We start from the raw sequence: 27,961 nt of genomic DNA, 5'->3' as shown, positions 1-27,961 counted from the left end.
ATACTGTATGCACACATGACACAAAGAGACACACACACACACACACACACTGTACACGTACAGAGCAGATGCAAACACAAACAAACAGACAAAGACTCAGTCATAGATACTTTACACAGCGACTCACACACAGTTAAACAAATACAGTCAGACACTTTCTGTACAGAGCCACACACAGATAGAGAGTCAGAGATATTTTACCATATGAATAAGCAAAAGCTCACAAACATACACACACACACACACACACATTCACACCAACTGGGGGGAAAGGAGGAAGACAGAGAGACACATAAGTGGTTTGTCAAATGTTAATAAACAAATAGAAAATGAGAGTGTGAGAGAGAGACAGAGAGAGAAGGAGGAGAGAGGTCGGAGAGAGGAGAGCGAGAGAAAAGGAGAGAGAGAGAGGTCGGAGAGAAAAGGAGAGAGAGAGAGAGAAAAGGAGAGAGAAAAGGAGAGCGAGACAAAAGGTGAGAGAGAGAGAAAAGGAGAGCGAGAGAAGAGGAGATGGAGAGGGAGAGAGATAAAGGGAGATGGACAATAGGAGAGAGAGAGAATGGGCTCCTGAGTTCTGCAAAAATATAGAATTTACAGTTGGATAAACGTAGATAAACTTTAGTTTTTTCACAAGGACTTATACAGAATACCAACTTCAACATCAAAACCTTCAATCCAAATCACAATTCCATACCAAAAACCTTGATTTTGGACAAAATTACCTGAATGGACGATTACTACCAAGGCCTATCAAGAAAAAATTTCTAACAAACCAAAACCTGCAGAAGAAACACAGCGGAACCTGGTGTCACGTTGTCACATTCCTGACCTTATTTCCTTTGTTTAGCCTTGTTTAGTTGGTCAGGACGTGAGCTGGGTGGGCATTCTATGTTATGTGTTTCTATGTTGGGTTCATTGTATTAGCCTGATATGGTTCTCAATCAGGGGCAGGTGTTTTACGTTTCCTCTGATTGAGAACCATATTAAGGTAGGCTGTTCTCACTGTTTGTGGGTGATTGTTGCTGTGTCTGTGTTTGTACGCCACACGGTACTGTTTCGTTCGTTTGTTCCTGTTCGTGCGTTCATGTTTTATATGTTCTCAAGTTCAGGTCTGTTCACGTCGTTTTGTTATTTTGTATTTTGTCAGTGTTCTGTTTAGTTGGATAATTCATTAAAATTTAACATCATGAACATTCACCACGCTGCGCCTTGGTCCTCCTCTCTTCCATATAAAGACGAGCGTTACAGAATCACCCACCAAAACCGGACCAAGCAGCGTGGTAACAGGCAGCGGCAGCAGGAGCAGCGCAAGGAGGAATGGACATGAGAGCAGAGTCTGGACTACACTACGTGGGAGGAGATCGACAGGTGGGCGATCGACCCAGGGAGAATGCCGGAGCCCGCCTGGGATTCTCTGGAGCAGTGTGAGGAGGGATACCGGCGAATGGAGGCAGCACGACGACGCGGTAGGAAGCCCGAGAGTCAAGCCCAAAAATGTCTTGGGGTGGCTACAAGGGAGTGTGGCGAAGTCAGGTAGGAGACCTGCGCCAACTCCCCGAGCTTACCGTGGAGAGCGAAAGTACGGGCAGACACCGTGTTATGCGGTAAAGCGCACGGTGTCTCCTGTACGTGTGCTTAGCCCGGTGCGGTACATTCCAGCTCCTCGTATCGGCCGGGCTAGATTGAGCATTGAGCCAGGTGCCATGAAGCCGGCTCAACGCGTCTGGTCTCCAGTGCGTCTCCTCGGGCCGGCATACATGCCACCAGCCTTACGCATGGTGTCCCCGGTTCGCCAACACAGCCCAGTGCGGGTTATTCCACCTCCCCGCACTGGTCGGCTACGGGGAGCATTCAACCAGGTAAGGTTGGGCAGGCTCGGTGCTCAAGGGAGCCAGTACGCCTGCACGGTCCGGTATATCCGGCGCCACCTCCCCGCCCCAGCCCAGTACCACCAGTGCCTACACCACGCACCAGGCTTCCAGTGCGTCTCCAGAGCCCTGTTCCTCCTCCACGCACTCGCCCTGTGGTGCGTGTCTCCAGCCCGGTACCACCAGTTCCGGCACCACGCACCAAGCTTCCAGTGCGTCTCCAGAGCCCTGTTCCTCCTCCACGCACTCGCCCTGTGGTGCGTGTCTCCAGCCCGGTACCACCAGTTCCGGCACCACGCACCAAGCCTCCTGTGCGTCTCCAGAGCCCTGTGCGCCCTGTTGCTGCTCCCCGCACTAGCCTTAAGGTGCGTGTCCTTAGCCCGGTACCACCAGTTCCGGCACCACGCACTAGGCCTACTGTGCGCCTCAGCCGGCCAGAGTCTGCCGTCTGCCCAGCGCCGTCTGCACTGCCCGTCTGCCCAGCGCCGTCTGAACTGCCCGTCTGCCCAGCGCCGTCTGAGCCGCCCGTCTGTCCTGAGCCTTCAAAGCCGCCCGTCTGTCCTGAGCCTTCAAAGCCGCCCGCCAGCCAGGAGCTGCCAGAGCCACCCGCCAGCCAGGAGCTGCCAGAGCCGCCCGCCAGCCAGGAGCTGCCAGAGCCACCCGCCAGCCAGGAGCTGCCAGAGCAGCCAGCCAGCCAGGATCTGCCAGAGCCGTCCCCCAGCCATGACCTGCCAGAGCCGCCAGCCAGCCATGACCTGCCAGAGCCGCCAGCCAGCCATGGCCTGCCAGAGCCGCCAGCCAGCCATGGCCTGCCAGAGCCGCCAGCCAGCCATGACCTGCCAGAGCCGCCAGCCAGCCATGACCTGCCAGAGCCGTCAGCCAGCCATGACCTGCCAGAGCCGTCAGCCAGCCATGACCTGCCAAAGCCGTCACTCAGTCCGGAGCTGCCCCTCAGTCCGGAGCTGCCCCTCAGTCCGGAGCTGCCCCTCAGTCCGGAGCTGCCCCTCAGTCCGGTGCTGCCCCTCAGTCCGGAGCTGCCCCTCAGTCCGGTGCTGCCCCTCGGTCCAGTGGGGTTAATTTGGAGGGTCACCATTATGAGGAGGCCACGGAAGCGGGGATTAACTATGGTGGGGTGGGGGCCACGTCCAGAGCCAGAACCGCCACCATGGACAGATGCCCACCCAGACCCTCCCCTATAGGTTCAGGTTTTGCGGCCGGAGTATGCACCTTTGGGGGGGGGGGGGGGGGGGGGGTACTGTCATGTTCCTGACCTTATTTCCTTTGTTTAGCCTTGTTTAGTTGGTCAGGACGTGAGCTGGGTGGGCATTCTATGTTATGTGTTTCTATGTTGGGTTCATTGTATTAGCCTGATATGGTTCTCAATCAGGGGCAGGTGTTTTACGTTTCCTCTGATTGAGAACCATATTAAGGTAGGCTGTTCTCACTGTTTGTGGATGATTGTTGCTGTGTCTGTGTTTGTACGCCACACGGTACTGTTTTGTTCGTTTGTTCCTGTTCGTGCGTTCATGTTTTATATGTTCTCAAGTTCAGGTCTGTTCACGTCGTTTTGTTATTTTGTATTTTGTTTAAGTGTTCTTCATTACGTCGCTTAAAGAAATAAAATATGGATACATACCACGCATATTGGTCCGATCCTTGCTCCTCCTCAGACGAGGAGGAAGACGAACGTTACACAGTCCTGTCCATAGACAGCCTGTATTTTCTATGGTAGAGTAGGTCAGGGCGTGACTAGGGGTGTTTAGTCTAGTTTATTATTTCTATGTGGGGTTCTATGTTTATTTTTCTATGTTGGTGTTTGTGTATAATTCCCAATTAGAGGCAGCTGGTAATTGTTGTCTCTAATTGGGGATCATACTTAAGTTGCATTTTTTTCACCTGTGGGTTATGGGATATTGTTTATGTTTAGTTGCATGTTCGCACTGCATTGTCATCACTGTTTGTTTATTCTTTATTTTGTTTTGTATTAGCTTAAGTTTCACTTTCATTAAAATATGTGTAACTGGAAGTATGCTGCGCCTTGGTCCGACCATCATTATTACGAACATCGTGACACCTGGAAATTCCATCCAACACAAAACTGAGTGAGTAATGTTCAGACTGAACCTACTTCTGAAGCCAAAAAGTAAAAGACAATCTACAGGTAATTTTGTTATATAAAGCTACGTAAATAAGTATACTAAGCTAACAAGCTGCTAGGACAGAACAGACATGGCGGCAGCTTCAATTTGCACTGAACTGTGAAGTTGTAACGGGGTGAGTGACTGGTTGCCGGGAAGTCAGGCGCAGGAGAGCAGAGATGGGTGATAACAGGAGAACTTTAATATACACCCTGGCCCAAAGGCACAGCCGAGGCAGCACAAAAGCACAACCACGGTAACATGAACCGGATTAAACAAAACAAACAAACCTAGGTTTGAAACAAACCTAGCGCAAACCATCCTGTAGCGTAACACCCTACACAAAGAACAATTCCACACACAGACATGGGGGAAACAGAGGGTAATATACATTTATTCTGATGAGAGAATGTGAACCAGGTGTGCAGGAAAACAAGACAAAACAAATGGAAAATTAAAGGTGGAGCGGCGATGGCTAGAAGACCGGTGACGTCGACCTCCGAACGGCGCCCGGACAAGGAGAGGGACAAACTTCGGCGGAAATCGTGAGAGGTGTGAAAACCAATGAGACTACCAATGGCAGGAGAGTTTCACACCCAAATGCAGAGGCCTTTGAAGCCCCCATGGCTTCACCCTGTCCAGAGGTCATTACAGTACAGTACCCCATGGATATAAAAAAACACTACAAGGAATAAGTACAAAAAAAGCTCCTCAAGGACAATCCAGAGACACTATTTGCTGACTGCTACAAAGAGGGGAACGTAAGAAACGTAATTTTCTACACAGACCATCCGCTGGCATGGCACAGTGCTATAAGAGCACACTACCCCCATGTCAAGAGAGAGTATTGGCCCAGGGTGGAAACTCAGAATACTAGACATTGAGGAAATTGAAACAACCTCTGTCAAACGTGTGCAAGTCTGGGACAGTAACGGTGCAGGGCATCCTCATGCAGTTCCAGCATTTTTACGGGATCAAAGAGAGAGCCCAGAAGGAAAAGCTCTCTCTCTGTGACTACTCCCCCACCCTGAGTGAGTCTGATCACATCTCTTCAATCTGTCCTGCAGAAGAGGATAGTCCAACCCCCCCCCCCCAGCACTGAACACACCCGGGTCCCACAACTGCACTGTTCCTCCATCATTGAGAGGGATACATTCACAGAGCTGGAGAGAGACATGGTGGAACTGAGAGAGCTAGGACAGGACCCACCAACCCCACAGACACCACCTCCTCCTAACAGCCCTCCTGTCAACTCCCCCGATAGCCCTCCTGACAACCCCCCCCCCCCCCCCCCCCCACACACCCACATTCACTGAGGACACACAAAAACCAGAGATTGTGCTCCTCATTGACTCAAATGACAAATACATTCATACATACACTTATTACCAAACACAAAGTGGCTAAACTCTGGTGCCCAAACACTAGGCATGCCCTGGAGCTGTTGTCAGAGGACAGACTAGGGTCTCCCAGCAACATCATAATTCACACATGCACAAATGACCTGATGGCCAAGCAGGAAAGGGTGGCCACAGCACTCGAGTGATTGAAAAAGCTTCTTCCACTTTCTCCAACGCACAAGTGGTTATCTCCATACAGCGGGTGAATTCAAGCATTTCACGAGACTGTGCCTTTAAACCTAATGTCTACCTGGCCCACCACTCCAACCTGGACTTGAACAGCCTTTATGACCAGGTCCACCTCTACAAGGCAGCAATCCCAACTTTTGCCAGGACCCTGAAGGACGTCACCCTGAACCGTAGCCCCCCCCATATCAGACCGATGCCCCTTCTGTCCAGCTCATGCCCCCCGCCCCTGCGGCAAGGACCTCAATATGACAGCAGGACATATGCCCAGGCTGTGAGCAGAGCAACAAGCCCAATACCCACTATTACACCTGCCTAAGCCGCATCCTGTGACCTAAGACGTATGTATCAGATGCTCAATATGCTCTGCTCAATCCTACTGTAATGGTCCGGGCCTAAACCACACAAAAACAACACTAGACATTATAGAACACAAAGATTTTACTATCTCATCCTGGAATATACAAGGTCTGAGGTCATCTACCTTTTGGCTTAAAGAGCAGGAACCCAGACTTCATCAAAGAAATTGGAAATACAGATATTGTCATCCTACAAGAAACATCGTAAAAAGGAGATGGACCCACTGGTTACCCTCAAGGTTACAGAGAGCTGGTAGTCCCATCCACCAAACTACCAGTTGTGAAACAGGGAACTGACTCAGGGGGGTATGCTAATTTGGTATAGACCAGACCTAACACACTCTATTAAATTAGTCAAAACAGGAACATTTTACATCTGGCTAGACATTAATGAGGAAATGATTTCTAGAGAAAAATGTCCTCCTGTGTGCTACCTATATCCCCCCAATAGAATCCCCATACTTTTACAATTACAGCTTCTCCATCCTAGAGGGGGAGATCAACAATTTCCAGGCTCAGGGACATATACTGGTCTGTGGTGACCTAAAATCCAGAACTGAACAAGAACCCGACACCCTCAGCAGACAGCGGGACAAACGCCTACCTGGAGGTGACAGCATTCCATCCCCCATATGCACCCCTAGACACAACTACAACAACATAACCCCAAAAAATGGGTCACAACTCCTGCAGCTCTGTCGGACGCTGGGTATGTGCATAGTCAATGGTAGGCTTCGAGGGGACTCCTATGGTAGGTACACCTATAGCTCATCTCTTGGCAGTAGTACTGTAGACTACTTTATCACTGACCTCAACCCAGAGTCTCCTAAAGTGTTCACAAACAGTCCACGGACACCCCTATCTGATCACAGCAAAATCACACTACTTGAACAGAGCTATATTCAATCATGAGGCATCAAAGCCAAAGGAACTGAATAATATTAAGAAATGCTATAGATGGAAGGAAAATAGGAAGTCTACCAAAAACAATTAGGCAACAACAAATTCAATCCCTTCTAGACAATTTACTGGACAAAAGGTTTCACTGTAATAGTGAAGGTGTAAACTTGGCAGTAGAAAACCTAAACAATATTTTTGACCTCCCAATCAAATCTAAAAATGTCAAGCAGACAATGTAAGAAAATTAATAACAATGACAAATGATTTGATGAAGAATGTAAAAATATAGAAATTGAGAAACCTATCCAACCAAAAACATAGAGACCCAGAAAACCTGAGCCTACACCTTCACTATGGTGAATCACTAAAACAATACAGAAATACACTACGGAAAAAGAAGGAACAGCAAGTCAGAAATCAGCTCAATGTATTTGAAGAGTCCATAGAATCTAACCAATTCTGGGAAAATTGGAAAACTCAAAAGAGTTATCTATCCAAAATGGAGATGTATGGATAAACCACTTCTCCAATCTTTTTGGGTCTATAACAAAGAACAAACAGCAAAAACATATACATGATCAAATACAAATCTTAGAATCATAATATTAAAGACTACCAGAACCAACTGAATTCTCCAATTACATTGAATGAACTACAGGAGAAAATACAAACCCTCCAACCCAAAAAGGCCTGTGGGGTTGATGGTATCCTGATCAAATATACAGACCACAAATTCCAATTGGCTATACTTAAACTCTTCAACATCATCCTCAGCTCTGGCACCCCAATATTTGGAACCAAGAACTGATCACACCAATTCACAAAAGTGGATACAAATTTGACCCCAATAACTACAGGTGGATATGCGACAGGTAGCCTAGTGGTTAGAGCGTTGGGCCTGTAACCAAAAGGTTGCTGGGTCGAGCCCCTGAGCTGAGAAGGTAAAAATCTGTCGTTCTGCCCCTGAACAAGGCAGTTAACCCACTGTTCCCCGGTAGGCCGTCATTGTAAATAAGAATTTGTTCTTAACTGACTTGCCTAGTTAAATAAAAAAATATGCATCAACAGCAACCTTGGGAAAATCTGCATTATCATTAACAGGAGACTTGTACATTTCCTTAAAGAAAACAATGTTCTGAGGAAATGCCAAATGGGCTTTTTACCAAATTACAAAAACACACCACGTATTCACCCTGTACACCCTAATTGACAAACAAACAAACCAAAACAAAGGCAAAGTCTTCTCATGCTTTGTTGATTTCAAAAAAGCCTTCGACTCAATTTGGCATGAGGGCCTGCTATACAAATTGATGGAAAGTGGTGTTGTGTCACGTGTGCTCCCTCTCCGGCCTCTAGGTCACCAGGCTGCTCGTTAGGGCGCACACCTGTCACCAGCGTTACGCGCATAATGACACTCACCTGGACTCCATCACCTCCTTGATTACCTTCCCTTTATATGTCACTCCCTTTGGTTTCTTCCCCAGTCATCATTGTTGCTGTTTCATGTCGGTGCGCTGTTTGTGTTTCTTGTTTTGTTAATTTATTTATTAAATGTATTCACTCCCTGAACTTGCTTCCCGACTGTCAGCGTACATCGTTACATGTTTGGGGAAATACAACATTATAAAATCCATGTACACAAACAAGCGTGTGGTTAAAATTGGCCAAAAACACACATTTCTTTCCACAGGGCAACGGGGTGAGACAGGGATGCAGCTTTAGCTCCACCCTCTTCAACATATATCAACGAATTGGTGAGGGCACTAGAATAGTCTGCAGCTCCCAGCCTCACCCTACTATCTGAAGTCAAATGTCTACTGTTTGCTGATGATCTGGTGCTTCTGTCCCCAACCAAGGAGGGCCTACAGCAGCACCTAGATCTTCTTCACAGATTCTGTCAGACTTGGGCCCTGACAGTAAATCTCAGTAAGACAAAAATAGTGGTGTTCCAAAAAAGGTAAAGTTGCCAGGATCACGAATACAAATTCCATTTAGACACCGTTACCCTAGATCACAAACTTTACATAGCTCGGCCTAAACATCAGCGCCACAGGTAACTTCCACATAGCTGTGAACAATCTGAGAGACAATCCAAGAAGGGCCTTCTATGCCATCAAAAGGAACATAAAATTCGACATACCAATTAGGATCTGGCTAAAAATACTTGAATCGGTTATAGAACCCATTGCCCTTTATGGTTGTGAGGTCTGGGGTCCGCTCACCAACCAAGAATTCACAAAATGGGACAAACTGAGACTCTGTTGAGACTCTGCATGCAGAATTCTGCAAAACTATCCTCTGTGTACAACGTAAAACACCAAATAATGCATAGAGAGCAGAATTAGGCCAATACCCGCTAATTATCAAAATCCAGAAAAGAGCCAAATAAATTCTACAACCACCTAAAACGAAGCAATTCCCAAACCTTCCATAACAAAGCCATCACCTACAGAGAAATTAACCTGGAGAAGAGTCCCCTAAGCAAGCTGGTCCTGGGGCTCTGTTCACAAACACAAACAGACCCCACAGAGCCCCAGGACAGCAACACAATTAGACCCAACCAAATCATGAGAAAACAAAAGGATAATTACTTGACACATTGGAAATAATTAATACAGACTCAGTGAGCATAGCCTTGTTATTGAGAAAGGCCGCCGAAGGCAGACCTGGCTCTCAAGCGAAGAAAGGCTATGTGCACACTGCCTACAAAATGAGGTGGAAACTGAGCTGCACTTCCTAACCTCCAGCCAAATGGATGACCATATTAGAGACACATATTCCCCTCAGATTTCACAGACCCACAAATTTCAAAACAAATCAAATGATCAACTCCCATATCTATTGGGTGAAATATCACAGTGTGCCATCACAGCAGAAAGATTTATTACCTGTTGCCACAAGAAAAGGGCAACCAGTGAAGAACAAACACCATTGTAAATATAACCCATATTGATGTTTATTTATTTTCCTTTTTGCACTTTAACTACTTGCACATCATTACAACACTGTATATAGACATAATGACATTTGAAATGTCTTTATTATTTTGGAACTTTTGTGAGTGTAATGTTTACTGTTCATTTTTATTGATCATTTCACTTTTGTTTATTATCTATTTCACTTGCTTTGGCAATGCAAACATATGTTCCCATGCCAATAAAGCTCCTTAAATTGAAGAGAGGAAAAATATAGAGAAGTGTAGATGGTCTTTCTGTCAGACGGCGTCATACAGCTGGAGGTCAGATACAGTAGCTGTCATAAAGAACAGGGGTATTCATGGTGAATGGAATGGATGAATAACTCATGGGAGTGACAGACGACAGAGGACTGTAGATTCCGCCCGACAATGGAAACTATGTTCCACAGGTGGCCTGTTGGGATGGAATCAGACAAGTAGCATCACAAAGTGTTCCAACAATGGACTCGGATTCTCTGTCTGTCTGTCTGTCTGTCTGTCTGTCTGTCTGTCTGTCTGTCTGTCTGTCTGTCTGTCTGTCTGTCTGTCTGTCTGTCTGTCTGTCTGTCTGTCTGCCTGTCTGTCTGTCTGTCTGTCTGTCTGTCTGTCTGTCTGTCTGTCTGTCTGTCTGTCTGTCTGTCTGTCTGTCTGTCTGTCTGTCTGTCTGTCTGTCTGTCTGTCTGTCTGTGCCTGCCTGCCTGCCTGCTTGCCTGTCTGCCTGCCTCTCTGTATGTCTGCCTGCCTGCATCTGTCTGCCTGCCTGCATCTGTCTGCCTGCCTGCCTGCCTGTCTCTGTCTGTCTGTCTGTCCCCGGCCTGCCTGCCTGCGTGTCTGCCTATCGTTCTGCCCGCCCGCCTGCCTGTCCCTCCCTCCCTCCCTCCATGTCTCACCCAGTATAGCCAGCACCATGCCGTCCTTCAGCACCTCCATGGACCCAGAGCAGACAAAGAAGATGGCCTGCAGGGCGTCCCCCTGGCGCAGCAGGTACTCCCCAGGGGCACAGAACGTTGTCTTGATGTGCAGGGACAGGGAGCGCAGGCACCCCCTGCTGGCCGAGGCAAACAGAGACAGCTCCAATATCTCCTTGTTCAGGTGCATGGTGATGTCAGAGCGCAGCTCATCTGGGAAGTCCTTCAACAACTGAGGGGGGGGGGGGGGGTGGACAGAGAGCAAGAGGGAGGGGAGAGGGAGAAGTAGAGAAGTAGAGGGAAAGGAAGAGGAGAGGGGAAGGAGGAAAGAGGGAGAGATTGACAGCCATGGCAGTTGACTCTAAACTGTTGTCATTGGGACCGAACTAGAGTGGAAACCGGTCGCATTCCGCTTCGCTCCTCAGGTAGTATCACATTTTCACATTCTCATTTCATTTCATTACAGTACAACGGTTTGATTTGTTTAATCTTAGCTAGCTACTTAGCCGTCTTTGTATCAAAGATAATTGCGTAGCTAGCCAGCTATTCTTCGTTCTTTTAACGTAACTTTTAACGTAACGTAGTCAACACTGCTACCTAGCCAGCTTCGCTACCTTCCGCTTCGCTCCTCAGGTAGTATCACATTTTCACATTCTCATTTCATTTCATTACAGTACAACGGTTTGATTTGTTTAATCTTAGCTAGCTACTTAGCCGTCTTTGTATCAAAGATAATTGCGTAGCTAGCCAGCTATTCTTCGTTCTTTTAACGTAACTTTTAACGTAACGTAGTCAACACTGCTACCTAGCCAGCTAGCCACCGAACAGCAACACTGTAGTAACTATTACATTCAACGGAACGACTCGATTAGTGTAGTGTTAGCTAGCTACATAGTTGTCTTTGCTGTCTTTGTTTCTAAGATAACTGCGTAGTTTAGACTAATTCGGTTAGCTAGCCAGCTATTTTTCGTCCTTTTAACGTAACGTAACGTAGTCAACACTGCTCGCTAGCCAGCTAGCCACCGAATAGCAACACTGTAGAAACTATTACATTCAACGGATCAACGGAACGATTGATTAGTGTAGTGTTAGCTAGCTACATAGTTGTCTTTGCTGTCCTTGTATCTAAGACAATTGTGTAGTTTATACTAATTAACGAGCCAGTTACCGAGGTTACATAGCTAGCTACCGAGGTTACCTAGCCAGCGACACTCTCAAACAAAGTCAACAACGCAGCCACTGCTAGCTAGCCCACTTCCGCAGTACTGTATCATTTTAATAATTTTGGTCAATAAGATTTCTGCAACGCAAGCTTAACTTTCTGAACATTCGAGACGTGTAGTTCACGTGTCATTCCAATCTCCTTTGCATTAGCGTAGCCTCTTCTGTAGCCTGTCAACTATGTGTCTGTCTATCCCTGTTCTCTCCTCTCTGCACAGACCATACAAACGCTTCACACCGCGTGGCCGTGGCCACCCTAACCTGGTGGTCCCAGCGCGCACCACCCACGTGGAGTCCCAGGTCTCCGGCAGCCTCTGGAACTGCCGATCTGCGGCCAACAAGGCAGAGTTCATCTCAGCCTATGCTTCCCTCCAGTCCCTCGACTTCTTGGCACTGACGGAAACATGGATCACCACAGATAACACTGCTACTCCTACTGCTCTCTCCTCGTCTGCCCACGTGTTCTCGCACACCCCGAGAGCTTCTGGTCAGCGGGGTGGCGGCACCGGGATCCTCATCTCTCCCAAGTGGTCTTTCTCCCTTTCTCCCCTTACCCATCTGTCTATCGCCTCCTTTGAATTCCATGCTGTCACAGTTACCAGCCCTTTCAAGCTTAACATCCTTATCATTTATCGCCCTCCAGGTTCCCTTGGAGAGTTCATCAATGAGCTTGATGCCCTGATAAGCTCCTTTCCTGAGGACGGCTCACCTCTCACAGTTCTGGGTGACTTTAACCTCCCCACGTCTACCTTTGACTCATTCCTCTCTGCCTCCTTCTTTCCACTCCTCTCCTCTTTTGACCTCACCCTCTCACCTTCCCCCCCTACTCACAAGGCAGGCAATACGCTCGACCTCATCTTTACTAGATGCTGTTCTTCCACTAACCTCATTGCAACTCCCCTCCAAGTCTCCGACCACTACCTTGTATCCTTTTCCCTCTCGCTCTCATCCATCACTTCCCACACTGCCCCTACTCGGATGGTATCGCGCCGTCCCAACCTTCGCTCTCTCTCCCCCGCTACTCTCTCCTCTTCCATCCTATCATCTCTTCCCTCTGCTCAAACCTTCTCCAACCTATCTCCTGATTCTGCCTCCTCAACCCTCCTCTCCTCCCTTTCTGCATCCTTTGACTCTCTATGTCCCCTATCCTCCAGGCCGGCTCGGTCCTCCCCTCCTGCTCCGTGGCTCGACGACTCATTGCGAGCTCACAGAACAGGGCTCCGGGCAGCCGAGCGGAAATGGAGGAAAACTCGCCTCCCTGCGGACCTGGCATCCTTTCACTCCCTCCTCTCTACATTTTCCTCTTCTGTCTCTGCTGCTAAAGCCACTTTCTACCACTCTAAATTCCAAGCATCTGCCTCTAACCCTAGGAAGCTCTTTGCCACCTTCTCCTCCCTCCTGAATCCTCCTCCCCCTCCTCCCCCTCCTCCCTCTCTGCAGATGACTTCGTCAACCATTTTGAAAAGAAGGTCGACGACATCCGATCCTCGTTTGCTAAGTCAAACGACACCGCTGGTTCTGCTCACACTGCCCTACCCTGTGCTCTGACCTCTTTCTCCCCTCTCTCTCCAGATGAAATCTCGCGTCTTGTGACGGCCGGCCGCCCAACAACCTGCCCGCTTGACCCTATCCCCTCCTCTCTTCTCCAGACCATTTCCGGAGACCTTCTCCCTTACCTCACCTCGCTCATCAACTCATCCTTGACCGCTGGCTACGTCCCTTCCGTCTTCAAGAGAGCGAGAGTTGCACCCCTGCTGAAAAAACCTACACTCGATCCCTCCGATGTCAACAACTACAGACCAGTATCCCTTCTTTCTTTTCTCTCCAAAACTCTCGAACGTGCCGTCCTTGGCCAGCTCTCCCGCTATCTCTCTCAGAATGACCTTCTTGATCCAAATCAGTCAGGTTTCAAGACTAGTCATTCAACTGAGACTGCTCTTCTCTGTATCACGGAGGCGCTCCGCACTGCTAAAGCTAACTCTCTCTCCTCTGCTCTCATCCTCCTAGACCTATCGGCTGCCTTCGATACTGTGAACCATCAGATCCTCCTCTCCACCCTCTCCGAGTTGGGCATCTCCGGCGCGGCCCACGCTTGGATTGCGTCCTACCTGACAGGTCGCTCCTACCAGGTGGCGTGGCGAGAATCTGTCTCCTCACCACGTGCTCTCACCACTGGTGTCCCCCAGGGCTCTGTTCTAGGCCCTCTCCTATTCTCGCTATACACCAAGTCACTTGGCTCTGTCATAACCTCACATGGTCTCTCCTATCATTGCTATGCAGACGACACACAATTAATCTTCTCCTTTCCCCCTTCTGATGACCAGGTGGCGAATCGCATCTCTGCATGTCTGGCAGACATATCAGTGTGGATGACGGACCACCACCTCAAGCTGAACCTCGGCAAGACGGAGCTGCTCTTCCTCCCGGGGAAGGACTGCCCGTTCCATGATCTCGCCATCACGGTTGACAACTCCATTGTGTCCTCCTCCCAGAGCGCTAAGAACCTTGGCGTGATCCTGGACAACACCCTGTCGTTCTCAACTAACATCAAGGCGGTGGCCCGTTCCTGTAGGTTCATGCTCTACAACATCCGCAGAGTACGACCCTGCCTCACACAGGAAGCGGCGCAGGTCCTAATCCAGGCACTTGTCATCTCCCGTCTGGATTACTGCAACTCGCTGTTGGCTGGGCTCCCTGCCTGTGCCATTAAACCCCTACAACTCATCCAGAACGCCGCAGCCCGTCTGGTGTTCAACCTTCCCAAGTTCTCTCACGTCACCCCGCTCCTCCGCTCTCTCCACTGGCTTCCAGTTGAAGCTCGCATCCGCTACAAGACCATGGTGCTTGCCTACGGAGCTGTGAGGGGAACGGCACCTCAGTACCTTCAGGCTCTGATCAGGCCCTACACCCAAACAAGGGCACTGCGTTCATCCACCTCTGGCCTGCTCGCCTCCCTACCACTGAGGAAGTACAGTTCCCGCTCAGCCCAGTCAAAACTTTTCGCTGCTCTGGCACCCCAATGGTGGAACAAACTCCCTCACGACGCCAGGTCAGCGGAGTCAATCACCACCTTCCGGAGACACCTGAAACCCCACCTCTTCAAGGAATACCTAGGATAGGATAAAGTAATCCTTCTGACCCCCCCCCCCCCCTTAAAAGATTTAGATGCACTATTGTAAAGTGGTTGTTCCACTGGATGTCATAAGGTGAATGCACCAATTTGTAAGTCGCTCTGGATAAGAGCGTCTGCTAAATGACTTAAATGTAAATGTAAATGTCTTGGTCAGTTTTCTCTTGATTTTGTCATTTTTATTATTCACCTCAAGAGACTTCCTGGTTAAATAAAGGTTAAAAAAGGTCAGGTAAATAAATAAAAGTGATGATGTCACCAAACATCAGCATGTATCAGGCCACTTTGAATGAAGGCACTTTGGTGAAAATATTGCAAGTGTTTTTGCAGTAAGTTATGTTGGGCATAGCCTTGGGAAGTAGGGTGCTGAAGTTGCTGCAGCAGCCCCTGATAAATCACAACTTAAAAATAAGTTACATATATTTTAGTCATTTTAGTCAGAGCAATTTGGGTTAAGTGCCTTGCTCAAGGGCACCGATAGATTTTTCACCTAGTCGGCTCAGGGATTTGAACCAGCAACCTTTCGGTTACTAGCCCAATGCTCTTAACCATTACTCCTGTATGGCAAAGTGGAGAAAAATACTTTTCAGCAGAGTGGGGAGGAATATTTACAGATTGTATTGAATGGACAGAGGGGATCTGATCCTAGATTTTGAGACGCTTCATGAATACCGGCCCAGACCCTATATTGAGAACTCTGCCTCACACTATTGTTCACATCACAAAGCACGAGCTACATTACTATCACAGTAATCAATCTCTCCAACATCTAATCATCCCTGACACACAATGTTTGTCAGTCTCTGTTAAAGCAAATAACAGAAAAGTGCTGAGCAGAAAAGATCAATGAGTCATCAGCCCACAGAGGCCCAATTTAATCAACAGGACTATCTATAATTCATACATCTGTGATTCATCTCCTTATCCTATATTAATGCTTTGCTCTGTCCTGTTATGTGTCTCACAGGCAAACATCTCCTGAGGCATGATTGGCCACTGTCTCTCACTCAGCTTCTGTCTCTATCTTTTTCTTGGTCTACCTACGAATCTATCTCTCTGTCTCAGTGAGTCTCAGTCACTCTCTCTCTCTTTCTCTCTCTCTCCACATTTTCAGCCAAGTCTCTTAATTGTCTACAGTCAAAGCCATCATCAAGCCCTTGATTGGTTGAATCACCTCGTTGGAGTCGATGCCGTTGTTGACAGACCATGTGGTCTGGAAGTACTCCAGCATGCGCTGTTTGAGGCCCTGGGGCAGGTGGTGGACTCGGATGAAGTCCTTCAGGTCCTTGGTGCGGGTGTGGTACTGGGACCAGCGAGAGTACATCCGCTGGATAATGGCCGTCACGTTACCAAACACCAGGGCGTGCATCAACGCTAGAGGGGGAGGGAGGGAAGCAGGGTTTTGGGGGGTTCAATTAGGATTTGCAGGGGCATGAAATTGGAAGATGGGGTGGGCATGATATTGGTTTGGGGTTAGAGTGTGGGAGTAAAATTGGGGTTGGGGGTTGTTTGGAGGGTTCAATTGGGAGTTGGATGGGCATGAGATTGAGAGGTGGGGCATGAGATTGAGCGAAGAGAAGAAAAAGATTTACTCGAGGCTAATAACTCAATTTCCCCTATATACTGTACACACTAGGTCTGACCTATACCAGACTCTATCTGGGCTGGCTAGCTCTTTGTTTTCATCTCATAAACACTGGGGGGAGACAGGGGAGATGAGGCGTGTGGGACACACACACACACACACCCCTTATGTCTCTATCCTCCCTGTGTGTGTGTGTGAGCGTGCGTGTGATTGCCCCCAGGCAGTCGGGGACATTTACCACATCCAGACTCATGAACATCCAGAGGGAGAACACTTGCCACTGTGACCTCATTTAAACCCTCTGCCCCAAAACCAGTTCACGTCTCTGGTTTGAACCAGATAAAACTGGTCCAAACCAACTGATCAACCACTTTAGTCTTTATCACAGTACAACTAGATGAAACCAGACATAACAAAAATGATGACCATCAACTAAATAGAACTATCTGCCTGGCGGTCACAGACCACTTTCTGAACACTATTTTACATGCATGAATTGTGATGTGTGTATGTGTACGTGTGTGTGTCTCCCATACCTCCGATGAGCATGGTGCAGATAGAGAAGATCTTCTCAGCGTCGGTGTTGGCCGACACGTTGCCGAAGCCCACGCTGGTCAGACTGGACAGGGTGAAGTAGAGAGAAGCGATGTAGACACTCCTCAGAGAAGGTCCGCTCAGCCCCGTCCCGTTCACTTCCCCCAGGGGGTCGTAGGGAGACTCTAGACGCTTCCCCAACTCATGGAGCCAGCCTGGAGACAGAGAGGAGGGAGGGAAAGATAGGCTTTGTTCCAATTCTCTACCCTTCTCCCGTACACTCCTTCTCATGATGTAGAAGAAGTGTAAGGAATGTGGTGGAAACTTCCTCCAGTCATTCTTGTGAGGCTTTGTCCTAAACGTCTCCCTATTCCCTACGTGGTTTACTTCTTTTCCCCACACCCTTGCACTAGCTATGTAAATACATATAGCATAATTGGAGCCCATAATTGGAGTCAACAATATAGCTTCTCTGAGCTGTCTCCACTGTATCCAGAGCCCTGGATGCCTAACATACAAACTGGAGTAATAGCAGGTAGAAACGGACTGGCCATAGGGCACTTTGGGAAAATGCCAGATGGGCTGGTCCATCCCATAGCAATCCAATCCATAGCAAGTACCTGAGAACCAAAACTGATCCTAGGTCAGGTTCTATCTGTGATGTGAGTGTTGAGACAGTCATCAGGCCCCTGAGACCTCCACCAGACACTGAAGAATGGTAATTGGATATACCTCTCTCACAGAGCTCCTGACACTGACGTGGGATCAGCGTTAGAATACCGTAATTGGGATACAGCACATTAATCCGGTAGCCCTGATATACTGACCTCAGATCATTTTATGACACTGAGGCTGAGTTAATTGGGGAAAAAGCATCAGCTTCTCATGGCCCCATCAATACTGACCCAGAATCAGTTTGGAGACGTCAGGTAGAGGTAATTGAGAACAGCGCCTGGCTCATCGATACTCACTGGGGATCAGCCCTAGACGCCTCATTATGTGTTGGATCTGGAGTAGTTCAGGGGAAGCTTGGGCCGATGACTAGTCATTACTGTGGGACTATGCTACTCTGTCAATCATAACCCCAGAAACAAATTAAAACAGGACATGGTTTTTCCCCAGTCACATTCAATTCCCCATGCATGAATATGTTATACCATATGTAACGAAGGTCTCGCTAGAAATCACCCAAATCAATAAAATAATCAACACAGCCATTAAAACTGCAGAGAGAGATGCTTGCTGGAAAGCTAATATAGGCTAGCCAAAAACAACCACATGATATGCTACGAAAACCAGCTGACACTACCAACCAAAAACACCCACTCACCAAATGTCAGCCCCACCCCTGAGCTCTATGACAGAACTAGCTGCTCACCGATGCGATGCCCACCATACCCCTGATCCATTCTCTGACATGTTCACCCCTCAGATGCTCACCCCTCACCCTCCCACCTCTCTTCCTGACCTCTACTTTCCCCATCTCTGAACCCCCCTCCTCCCCCCTCCAAGTCAGAACAAGCTGCTCGCTGATGTGATGCCCCAAATCCCTGATCAGACAGAAGTAGCCACTCCCACCACTCACCGATGTCCCAGGAGTAGGCGTTGGCCTCCATCTCCTTCTTGCCGATGACGTACCAGATGCAGGCCATCCAGTGGGCCAGCAGGGCGAACATGGACATGAGCAGGGTGAGCACCACAGTGCTGTGCTGGGAGTACCGGTCCATCTTCTGGAGCAGACGCAGCAGCCGGAGCAGACGCACTGTCTTCAACAGGTGGACTACTGATACCTGGGTGGGGAATGAATGACAGGTGTGGTTTTATTACAGTGATAGCAGATGAGGTACAGAGGGGAGCAAGTGGCAAGAGTCTTCATCATCATTATGATCCTCCTCCTCCTCAGCTGACTGGCACATTTTTGTACTTAAAAGATGCATTTAAGAACCGTCTGCTTCTTGATCAATGTGACCTGCATAACTGCATTATGGAAATGGCAGAGAGGTCGTAGTGAGGATCTGGCATTCACCTGGCATTACCATCGCCTGGCATCACCATCGCCTGGCATCACCATGGCCTGGCATCACCACCATCTGGCATCACCCATAACTGGCATCCTCATCATCTGGCATCACAAAAAACCTGGCATCACCACCATCTGGCATCACCACCATCTGGCATCCCCACCATCTGGCATCACCATTACCTGGCATCACCACTACCTGGCATCACCACTACCTGGCATCATCAATACCTGGCATCACCACTACCTGGCATCACCAATACTTGGCATCACCACCATCTGACATCACCTGTTATCAGCATCATCAAACCATTATCTAACTCAGTTTAGGAGCCTAAGATGGTTATCTATTGAAGGAGTCCTGTTCTATGGATATGACAATGTCCTCCTGTACTTTGTGTAAAGGCATATATGGCTGCCTTAACACAGGCAGCCCAATTCTGATATTTTTTCCACCAGTTGTTCTTTTGACCAATCACATCAGATCTTTTCACATCAGACCTTTTTAAGAGCTGATCTGATTGGTCCCAAAACCAATTAATGAAAGAAATATCAGAATTGTTCTGCCTCTGTAAATGCCTGTGTAAAGTGTAACCCAAGTACAGTTGAAGTCGGAAGTTTACATACATCTTAGCCAAATACATTTAAACTCAGTTTTAAACAAATCCTGACATGTAATCCTAGTAATCATTTAATCCTCTGTCTTAGGTCAGTTAGGATCACCACTTTATTTTAAGAATGTGAAATGTCAGAATAATAGTAGAGTGATATATTTCAGCTTTTTTATTTTTCATCACATTCCCAGTGGGTCAGAAGTTTACATACACTCAATTAGTATTTGGTAGCATTGCTTTTAAATTGTTTAACTTGAGTCAAACGTTTCGGGTTGCCTTCCACAAGCTTCCCACAATAATTTGGGTGAATTTTGGCCCAGTCCTCCTGACAGCTGGTGTAACTGAGTCAGGTTTGTAGGCCTCCTTGCTTGCACACACTTTTTCAGTTCTGCTCATGTAAGGCGTGCGTACTGGTGGTAGAGAAGTCAGCCGCAGGAGAGCAAAGACTGTGTTACACCGGCGCAGTTTAATGATAAAAATCACTGTGAACAAAAACAATATATACAATGGGACAAAAACCCCAGACACTTACAATAAACAATACCGGACAATGACATGTGGGGAACAGAGGGTTAAATACACAACATGGAATTGATGGAATTGAAACCAGGTGTGTGGGAAGACAAGACAAAACAAATGGAAAATGAAAGGTGGATTGGCGATGGCTAGAAGACCGGTGACGTCGACCGCCGAACGTCGCCCGAACAAGGAGAGGGACCGACTTCGGAGGAAGTCGTGACAGTACCCCCCCCCCCCCCCCCTTGACGGGGGCTGCGCATCGACACCGGCCTCGGGAATGACCCGGAGGGCGAGGCGCAGGGCGATCGGTGGAACTCCTGCAGCATTAAAGGGTCCAAAACGTCCTCGACCGGAACCCAGCACCTTTCCTCTGGACCGTACCCCTCCCACTCCATGAGATACTGAAGGCCCCTTGCCCGACGCCTCAAATCCAGTATGGAGAGAACGGAGTACGCCGAACCTCCCGCACCTCAGACTCCTGGAGCGGGCCAGCCACCACCGGCCACCACCGGCCTGAGGAGAGACACATGGAACGAGGGGATAATACGGTAATTGGGGAAGCTGTAACCTATAACAAACCTCGTTCACTCTCCTCAGGACACAAACCGCGGACCCAGCTTCCGGCAGGGCATGCGGAGAGGCAGGTTTCAGGTCGAGAGCCAGACCCGGTCCCCCGGTGAGAACACCGGGGCCTCACTGCGGTGGTGGTCTGCGTTCTCCTTTTGGCGCTGCACGGCCCGCTGAAGGAACACACGGACAGCTTCCCATGTCTCCTCCGCACACCTGAACCAGTCGTCCACCGCAGGAGCCTCGGTCTGACTCTGATGCCAAGGTGCCAGAACCGCCTGGTACCCCAGCACGCACTGGAAGGGAGAGAGGTTAGTGGAGGAGTGGCGAAGCGAGTTCTGTGCCATCTCGGCCCAGGGCACGAACGCCACCCACTCCCCCGGCCGGTCCTGGCAATAGGACCGCAGAAACCTGCCCACATCCTGGTTTACTCTCTCCACCTGCCCATTATTCTCGGGGTGAAACCCTGAAGAAAGGCTGATCGAGACCCCCAGACATTCCATGAACGCCTTCCAGACCCTAGACGTGAATTGTGGACCTCGATCAGACACTATATCCTCAAGCACCCCGTAGTGCTGGAAGACGTGCGTAAACAAGGCCTCCGTAGTCTGCCCGGTAAGGAGACCGGGCAGAGGGAGGAGATGACAGGACTTCGAGAACCGATCCACAACGACCAGGATCGCGGTGTTACCCTGTGAGGGGGGAGATCGGTTAGAAAATCCACCGACAGGTGCGACCAAGGCAGTTGTGGAACGGGTAAAGGTTGTAGCTTCCCTCTGGGCAGGTGCCTAGGAGCCTTACACTGGGCGCACACCGAGCAGGAGGAAACATAAACCCTCACGTCCTTAGCCAAGGTAGGCCACCAGTAGCTCCCGCTCAAACAGCACACTTTCCGACCGATCCTAGGATGACCAGAGGAGGGTGACGTGTGGGCCCAATAGATCAACCGGTCACGAACAGCAGATGGGACGAACAGATGCCCAGCGGGACACTGGACGGGAGCGGGCTCTGCACGTAACGCCTGCTCAAAGTTCCGCATCCAGCTCCCACACAACCTGCGCCACCAGGCAGGAGGCGGGGAGTATGGGAGTGGGATCCATGGGCCGCTCCTCTGTGTCAGACAGCCGGGACAATGCGTCTGTCTTCACGTTCTGGGAGCCTGGCCTGTAGAAAAGGGTAAACACAAAATGGGTGAAAAACATGGCCCAACTTGCCTGGCGAGGGTTTAATCTCCTCGCTGCCCGGATGTACTCCAGATTGTGGTGGTCAGTTCAGATGAGGAAAGGGTGTTTAGCCACCTCAAGCCAATGTCTCCACGCCTTCAAAGCCTTGACGACAGCCAACAGCTCATGGTCCCCCACATCATAGTTTCGCTCCGCCGAGCTGAGCTTCTTCGAGAAGAAGGCACAGGGGCGGAGCTTCGGTGGCGTACCCGAGCGCTGAGAGAGCACTGCTCCTATCCCAGCCTTGGACGCGTCCACCTCCACTATGAACGCCAAAGAGGGATCCGGATGGGCCAGCACGGGAGCCGAGGTAAACAGAGCCCTCAGGTGACCAAAAGCCCTGTCCGCCTCAGCCGACCACTGCAAACGCACCGGGCCCCCCTTCAGTAGTGAGGTAATGGGAGCCGCTACCTGACCAAAACCCCGGATAAACCTCCGGTAGTAGTTGGCAAACACTAAGAACCGCTGCACCTCCTTTACCGTGGTGGGAGTTGGCCAATTACGCACGGCAGAAATGCGGTCACTCTCCATCTCCACCCCTGAGGTGGAAATGCGGTACCCTAGGAAGGAGACGGACTGCTGAAAGAACAGGCACTTCTCAGCCTCGACGTACAGGTCATGCTCCAACAGGCGACCAAGCACCCTGCCCACCAGGGACACATGCTCAGCGCGTGTAGCGGAGTATATCAGAATGTCATCGATATACACCACTACACCCTGCCCGTGCAGGTCCCTGAAAATCTCGTCTACAAAGGCCTGGAAGACTGATGGCGCATTCATCAACCCATATGGCATGACGAGGTACTCATAGTGCCCTGAGGTGGAACAGAAAGCCGTCTTCCACTCATCTCCCTCCCGGATACGCACCAGGTTGTAAGCGCTCCTGAGATCTAGTTTGGTGAAGAGGTGCGCCCCGTGCATTGACTCAATCACTGTGGCTATGAGCGGTAGTGGGTAACTATACCTCACAGTAATCTGGTTCAGACCCCGATAGTCAATACACGGGCACAGACCTCCCTCCTTCTTCTTCACAAAAAAGAAACTCGAGGAGGCAGGTGAAGTGGATGACCGAATGTACCTCTGACGCAGGGATTCGGAGACATATGTTTCCATAGCCTGTCTCCGCCTGTGAGAGGGGATACACGTGACTCCTGGGAAGTGCAGCATCTACCAGGAGATCTATTGTGCAATCGCCCCGTCGATGGGGTGGTAATTGAGTCGCCTTCTTTTTGGAGAAGGCGAGAGCCAAATCGGCATATTCAGGGGGAATACGCATGATGGAGACCTGGTCTGGACTTTCCACCATATTAGCACCAATGGAAACCCCTAAACACCTCCCCGAGCACTCTCGCGACCACCCCGTGAGAGCCCTCTGTGGCCAAGAAACAGTGGGCTCATGACAAACTAACCAGGGTAGACCTAGCACCACGGGAAACGCAGGAGAGTCAATTAGGAAGAGACTAATTCTCTCCTTGTGACCCCCCTGCGTCACCATGCCCAGAGGAGCGGTGGCCTCCCTGATCAACCCTGACCCTAATGGTCGACTATCTAAGGCGTGAACGGGGAAGGGCACAGCCATGGGAACAATGGGGATCCCTAAACTATGGGCGAACGATTTTTCTATAAATTTCCCAGCCGCGACTGAATCGACGTGCGCCTTATGCTGGGAATGCGGGGAAAACTCAGGGAAAGTGACATACACAAACATATGTGCAACAGAGGGCTCTGAGTGAGAATGGTACCGGTTCACCTGGGGTGGCAGCCAGAGCGCCCTGCCTGCCTCGATACCCAGAGGAACCAACCCTGTACCGACCGGCAGTGTGACCTCTGTGGCCACAGATGGTGCACGAGCTGGAACCCCTCCGGTCTCCCTGCGCACCGCCCCTCCCAGCTCCATGGGTATTGGAGAGGGGGTGCAAGGGGATGGAACCAACAAACCCTGATCTGAACGTCCGCGGGTAGCCAACAGGTTATCCAGCCGGATGGACAGGTCCACCAGCTGGTCGAACGTGAAGGTGGTGACTCTGCAGGCCAACTCCTGACGGACGTCCTCGCGCAGACTGCAACGATAATGGTCGATCAAGGCCCTGTCGTTCCATCCCGCGCCGGCAGCCAGGGTCCGAAACTCCAGGGCGAACTCCTGGACGCTCCTCGTCCCCTGCCTCAGATGGAAGAGGCGCTCCCCCACCGCTCTACCCTCGGCAGGTGGTCGAAGACTGCCCGGAAACGGCAGGTGAAGTCCTCAAACTGGTCCAACGCCACATCTCCCTCTCTCCACACGGCGTTGGCCCACTCCAGGGCTTTCCCTGTGAGGCACGAGACGAGGGCGGACACCCTCTCACGGCCCGAATGAGCCGGGTGGACGGTTGCCAGGTATAGGTCCAGTTGTAATAGGAACCCCTGGCAGTTCGCAGCCGTCCCATCATATTCCTGGGGAAGAGAGAGACGAATCCCACTGGGACCAGGAGAAAGAGGGGCGCGTAGTGGAGACCCTGGTTGTGCTGGTGGAGGCACTGAGAGAACTCCCTGTCTCTGGTGGATCGGCGATGGCTAGAAGACCGGTGACGTCGACTGCCGAACGTCGCCCGAACAAGGAGAGTGACCGACAAATTTTCTATAGCATTGAGGTTAGGGCTTTGTGATGGCCACTCCAATACCTTGACTTTGTTGTCCTTAAGCCATTTTTCCACAACTTTGGAAGTATGCTTGGGGTCATTGTCCATTTGGAAGACCCATTTGTGACCAAGCTTTAACTTCCTGACTGATGTCTTGAGATGTTGCTTCAATATATCCACATATTTTTCCTCCCTCATGATGCCATCTATTTTGTGAAGTGCACCAGTCCCTCCTGCAGCAAAGCACCCCCACAACATGATGCTGCCACCCCCATTCTTCATGGTTGGAATGGTGTTCTTCGGCTTGCAAGCATCCCTCTTTTTCCTCCAAACATAACGATGGTCATTATGGCCAAACAGTTCCATTTTTGTTTCATCAGACCAGAGGACATTTCTCCAAAAAGTACGATCTTTGTCCCCATGTGCAGTTGCAAACTGTAATCTGGATTTTTTTATGTCGGTTTTGGAGCAGTGGCTTCTTCCTTGCTGAGCAGCCTTTCAGGTTATGTCGATATAGGACTCATTTTACTGTGGATATAGATACTTTGCACCTGTTTCCTTCAGCATCTTCACAAAGTCCTTTGCTGTTGTTCTGGGATTGATTCGCACTTTTCGCACCAAAGTACGTTCATCTCTAGGAGACAGAACGCGTCTCCTTCGTGAGCGGTATGACGGCTGCGTGGTCCCATGGTGTTTATACTTGCGTACTATTGTTTGTACAGATGAACGTGGTACCACCAGGCGTTTGGGAATTGCTCCCAAGGATGAACCAGACTTGTGGAGGTCTACAATCATCTTTCTGAGGTCTTGGCTGATTTCTTTTGATTTTCTCATGATGTCAAGCAAAGAGGCACTGAGTTTGAAGGTAGGCCTTGAAAAACATCCACAGGTACACCTCCAATTGACTCAAATGATGTCAATTAGCCTATCAGAAGCTTCTAAAGCCATGACATAATTTTCTGGAATTTTCCAAGCTGTTTAAAGACACAGTCATCTTAGTGCATGTAAACGTCTGACCCACTGGAATTGTGATACAGTGAAATAATCTGTCTTTAAACAATTGTTGGAAAAATGACTTGTGTCATGCACAAAGTAGATGTCCTAACCAACTTGCCAAAACTATAGTTTGTTTACAAGAAATTTGTGGAGTGGTTGAAAAACGAGTTTTAATGACTCCAACCTAAGTATATGTAAACTTCCGACTTCAACTGTATGCGTACTAGGCTACTGTAGGTGTACTGTGGATCCTAGGATTTCTATGTTTATGTTGGTTAATTGTTGAACATTTTATTTAAGAGGACCACAATGGGAAAACATTTTCTAACTTTTTTATGTCATCCTCGATGATTTTAAATGCATTATCCACATGTGTGGTTGTATTGTGTTTTAAATGGTCAAATCTCTCTCTCTCTCCTCTTCCTCCTCTTCCTTGTCATCATGATCTTCATCATCATACCTATTCAACCAAACACACCTTCCTACTCCTTCTCATTTTTATCAAAACCACCAACATAGCCAAACACATCATCATCACCATCATCACCATCATCATCATCACCACCATCATTGCTCCCGAGTGGCGCAGCGGTCTAAGGCACTGCATCTCAGTGCTAGAGGCGTCACTACAGTCCCTGGTCGAATCCAGACTGCATCACATCCGGCAGTGATTGGGAGTCCCATAGGGCGGCGTACAATTGGCCCAGCATCGTCCGGGTTTGGCCGTCATTGTAAATAAGAATTTGTTGCTAACTGAGTTGCCTAGGTAAATAAAGGTTACATATATATTTTTTTTTAAATTACAAATGAAATTAGCATCATCATTGTTGTCAGTATTATCTTTCAGAGCAGATATATTAAATTCTATAAAATTATACCAATGGCATCATTAAAGCATCATCATCATCATCATCCTCATAATCCGTCTTGTGATCTTCAACAGGAATATAGTTCTCCTCCATGCTTTGAGTAAATACACTGCTGCATATTCTCACACTTCTTTCATTTCTTTGACATTTGAGTGCTTGGTGCTGAAGGCACTGAGAGAGAGAACGAATGCAGAGAGTGATTTCCTGTGAACAGGAACTCACGAATGCCCTGTGAGTGGATCCCAAATAGTAACCTATTCCTTATACAGCGCACTACATTTGACCAGAGTCCAACGGGTCCTAGTCAAAAGTAGTGCACTATATTGAGAATAGGGTGCCATTTGGTACACACTGCGTCTTTAACAAGGCAATGAAAATGAGCAGCAATCTCCCCTTGTCACCCAGGCTGATAGTAAAGCTATAGCTCACTGCAACAATGCTGTAAACTCAGAATCACACACACAGTAAACCAATGGCAATAAACTAGTGCTGAGCCATACAAAATACACAACCATGTCTGAGGTCAAAGTAAGCACTTTCTAAAGTCCCTTCAAAGCCCTGTTCTGTTTCAAATCCCACTAGTTGTCCAATCCGTACGTTCCCTCTCTATAACAACTGATTTCAGGCCTGTTAAAATGCTCATATGGCATCAATAAAGAGTGTTTCTGACTGACATGGATCTTTCAGTGAAAAAATAGCAATCATACACTTCACTTCAGGTGGGCTGTAAGTGTGTGATGAAAGTATTTGTGTGTGTGTGTACATCTCTATCCACTTACATATGCTTTCACCTATCTCTCTCTCTCTTTCTCTCCCCCTCCCTCCCTCCCATACAATGTGAAGCACATTATAGCAGTTTCCCAGAAAGACTTCGCAACTGCTCCTCAGGCAATCTCGAACAGCAGTCCATCATAACACAGCTCCTTAGACCTTAGCCACCACACACACACACACACACACACACACACACACACACACACACACACACACACACACACACACACACACACACACACACACACACACACACACACACACACACACACACACACACACACACACACACACACACACACACAAACAGCCTTTTCTCTGGGACTAACTGAGAAATAGTGGGAGAATGTGTGTGTGTACATTTGCATGCTTGTGCGTGTGTGGGTGCGCAGGTTTGCACAAATGGAGGGGGGCAGATGGTTAAGAGCAAGAAAGTGGGCCAGTAATTGTGTAGAAAGGTAACAAAACAGAGAGGAGGCACTTGCAAGAAAGGGAGAAGGATGATGGGAAAATAGAGATGAAGGGTAGAGAGGAAGGGGATTTAAAAGAGAGAGAGAGAGAAAATAGAAAGAGAGAGAG

At 48.9% G+C, this 27,961-nt stretch overlaps 1 protein-coding gene across 1 annotated transcript in view; it reads right to left on the bottom strand.

Annotated features, from left to right (window-relative positions):
* The window catches only part of LOC139559243 (voltage-gated delayed rectifier potassium channel KCNH8-like), a 127,379-nt gene that overhangs the window by 32,875 nt on the left and 66,543 nt on the right, over window positions 1–27,961 (bottom strand). Inside the window, exons 7-10 of the mRNA XM_071375047.1 lie at window positions 18,771–18,975; window positions 17,188–17,400; window positions 16,241–16,440; window positions 10,698–10,947 (exon numbers count right to left, since the gene is read on the bottom strand). Of these exons, the coding sequence (XP_071231148.1) occupies window positions 10,698–10,947; window positions 16,241–16,440; window positions 17,188–17,400; window positions 18,771–18,975 (868 nt within the window). The remainder of the gene's footprint in view (window positions 1–10,697; window positions 10,948–16,240; window positions 16,441–17,187; window positions 17,401–18,770; window positions 18,976–27,961) is intronic.

This window comes from Salvelinus alpinus, chromosome 29 (genome assembly GCF_045679555.1).
Source record: "Salvelinus alpinus chromosome 29, SLU_Salpinus.1, whole genome shotgun sequence".
Lineage (NCBI taxonomy): Eukaryota > Metazoa > Chordata > Actinopteri > Salmoniformes > Salmonidae > Salvelinus > Salvelinus alpinus.
This window is presented reverse-complemented; position numbering and strand designations above follow the sequence as displayed.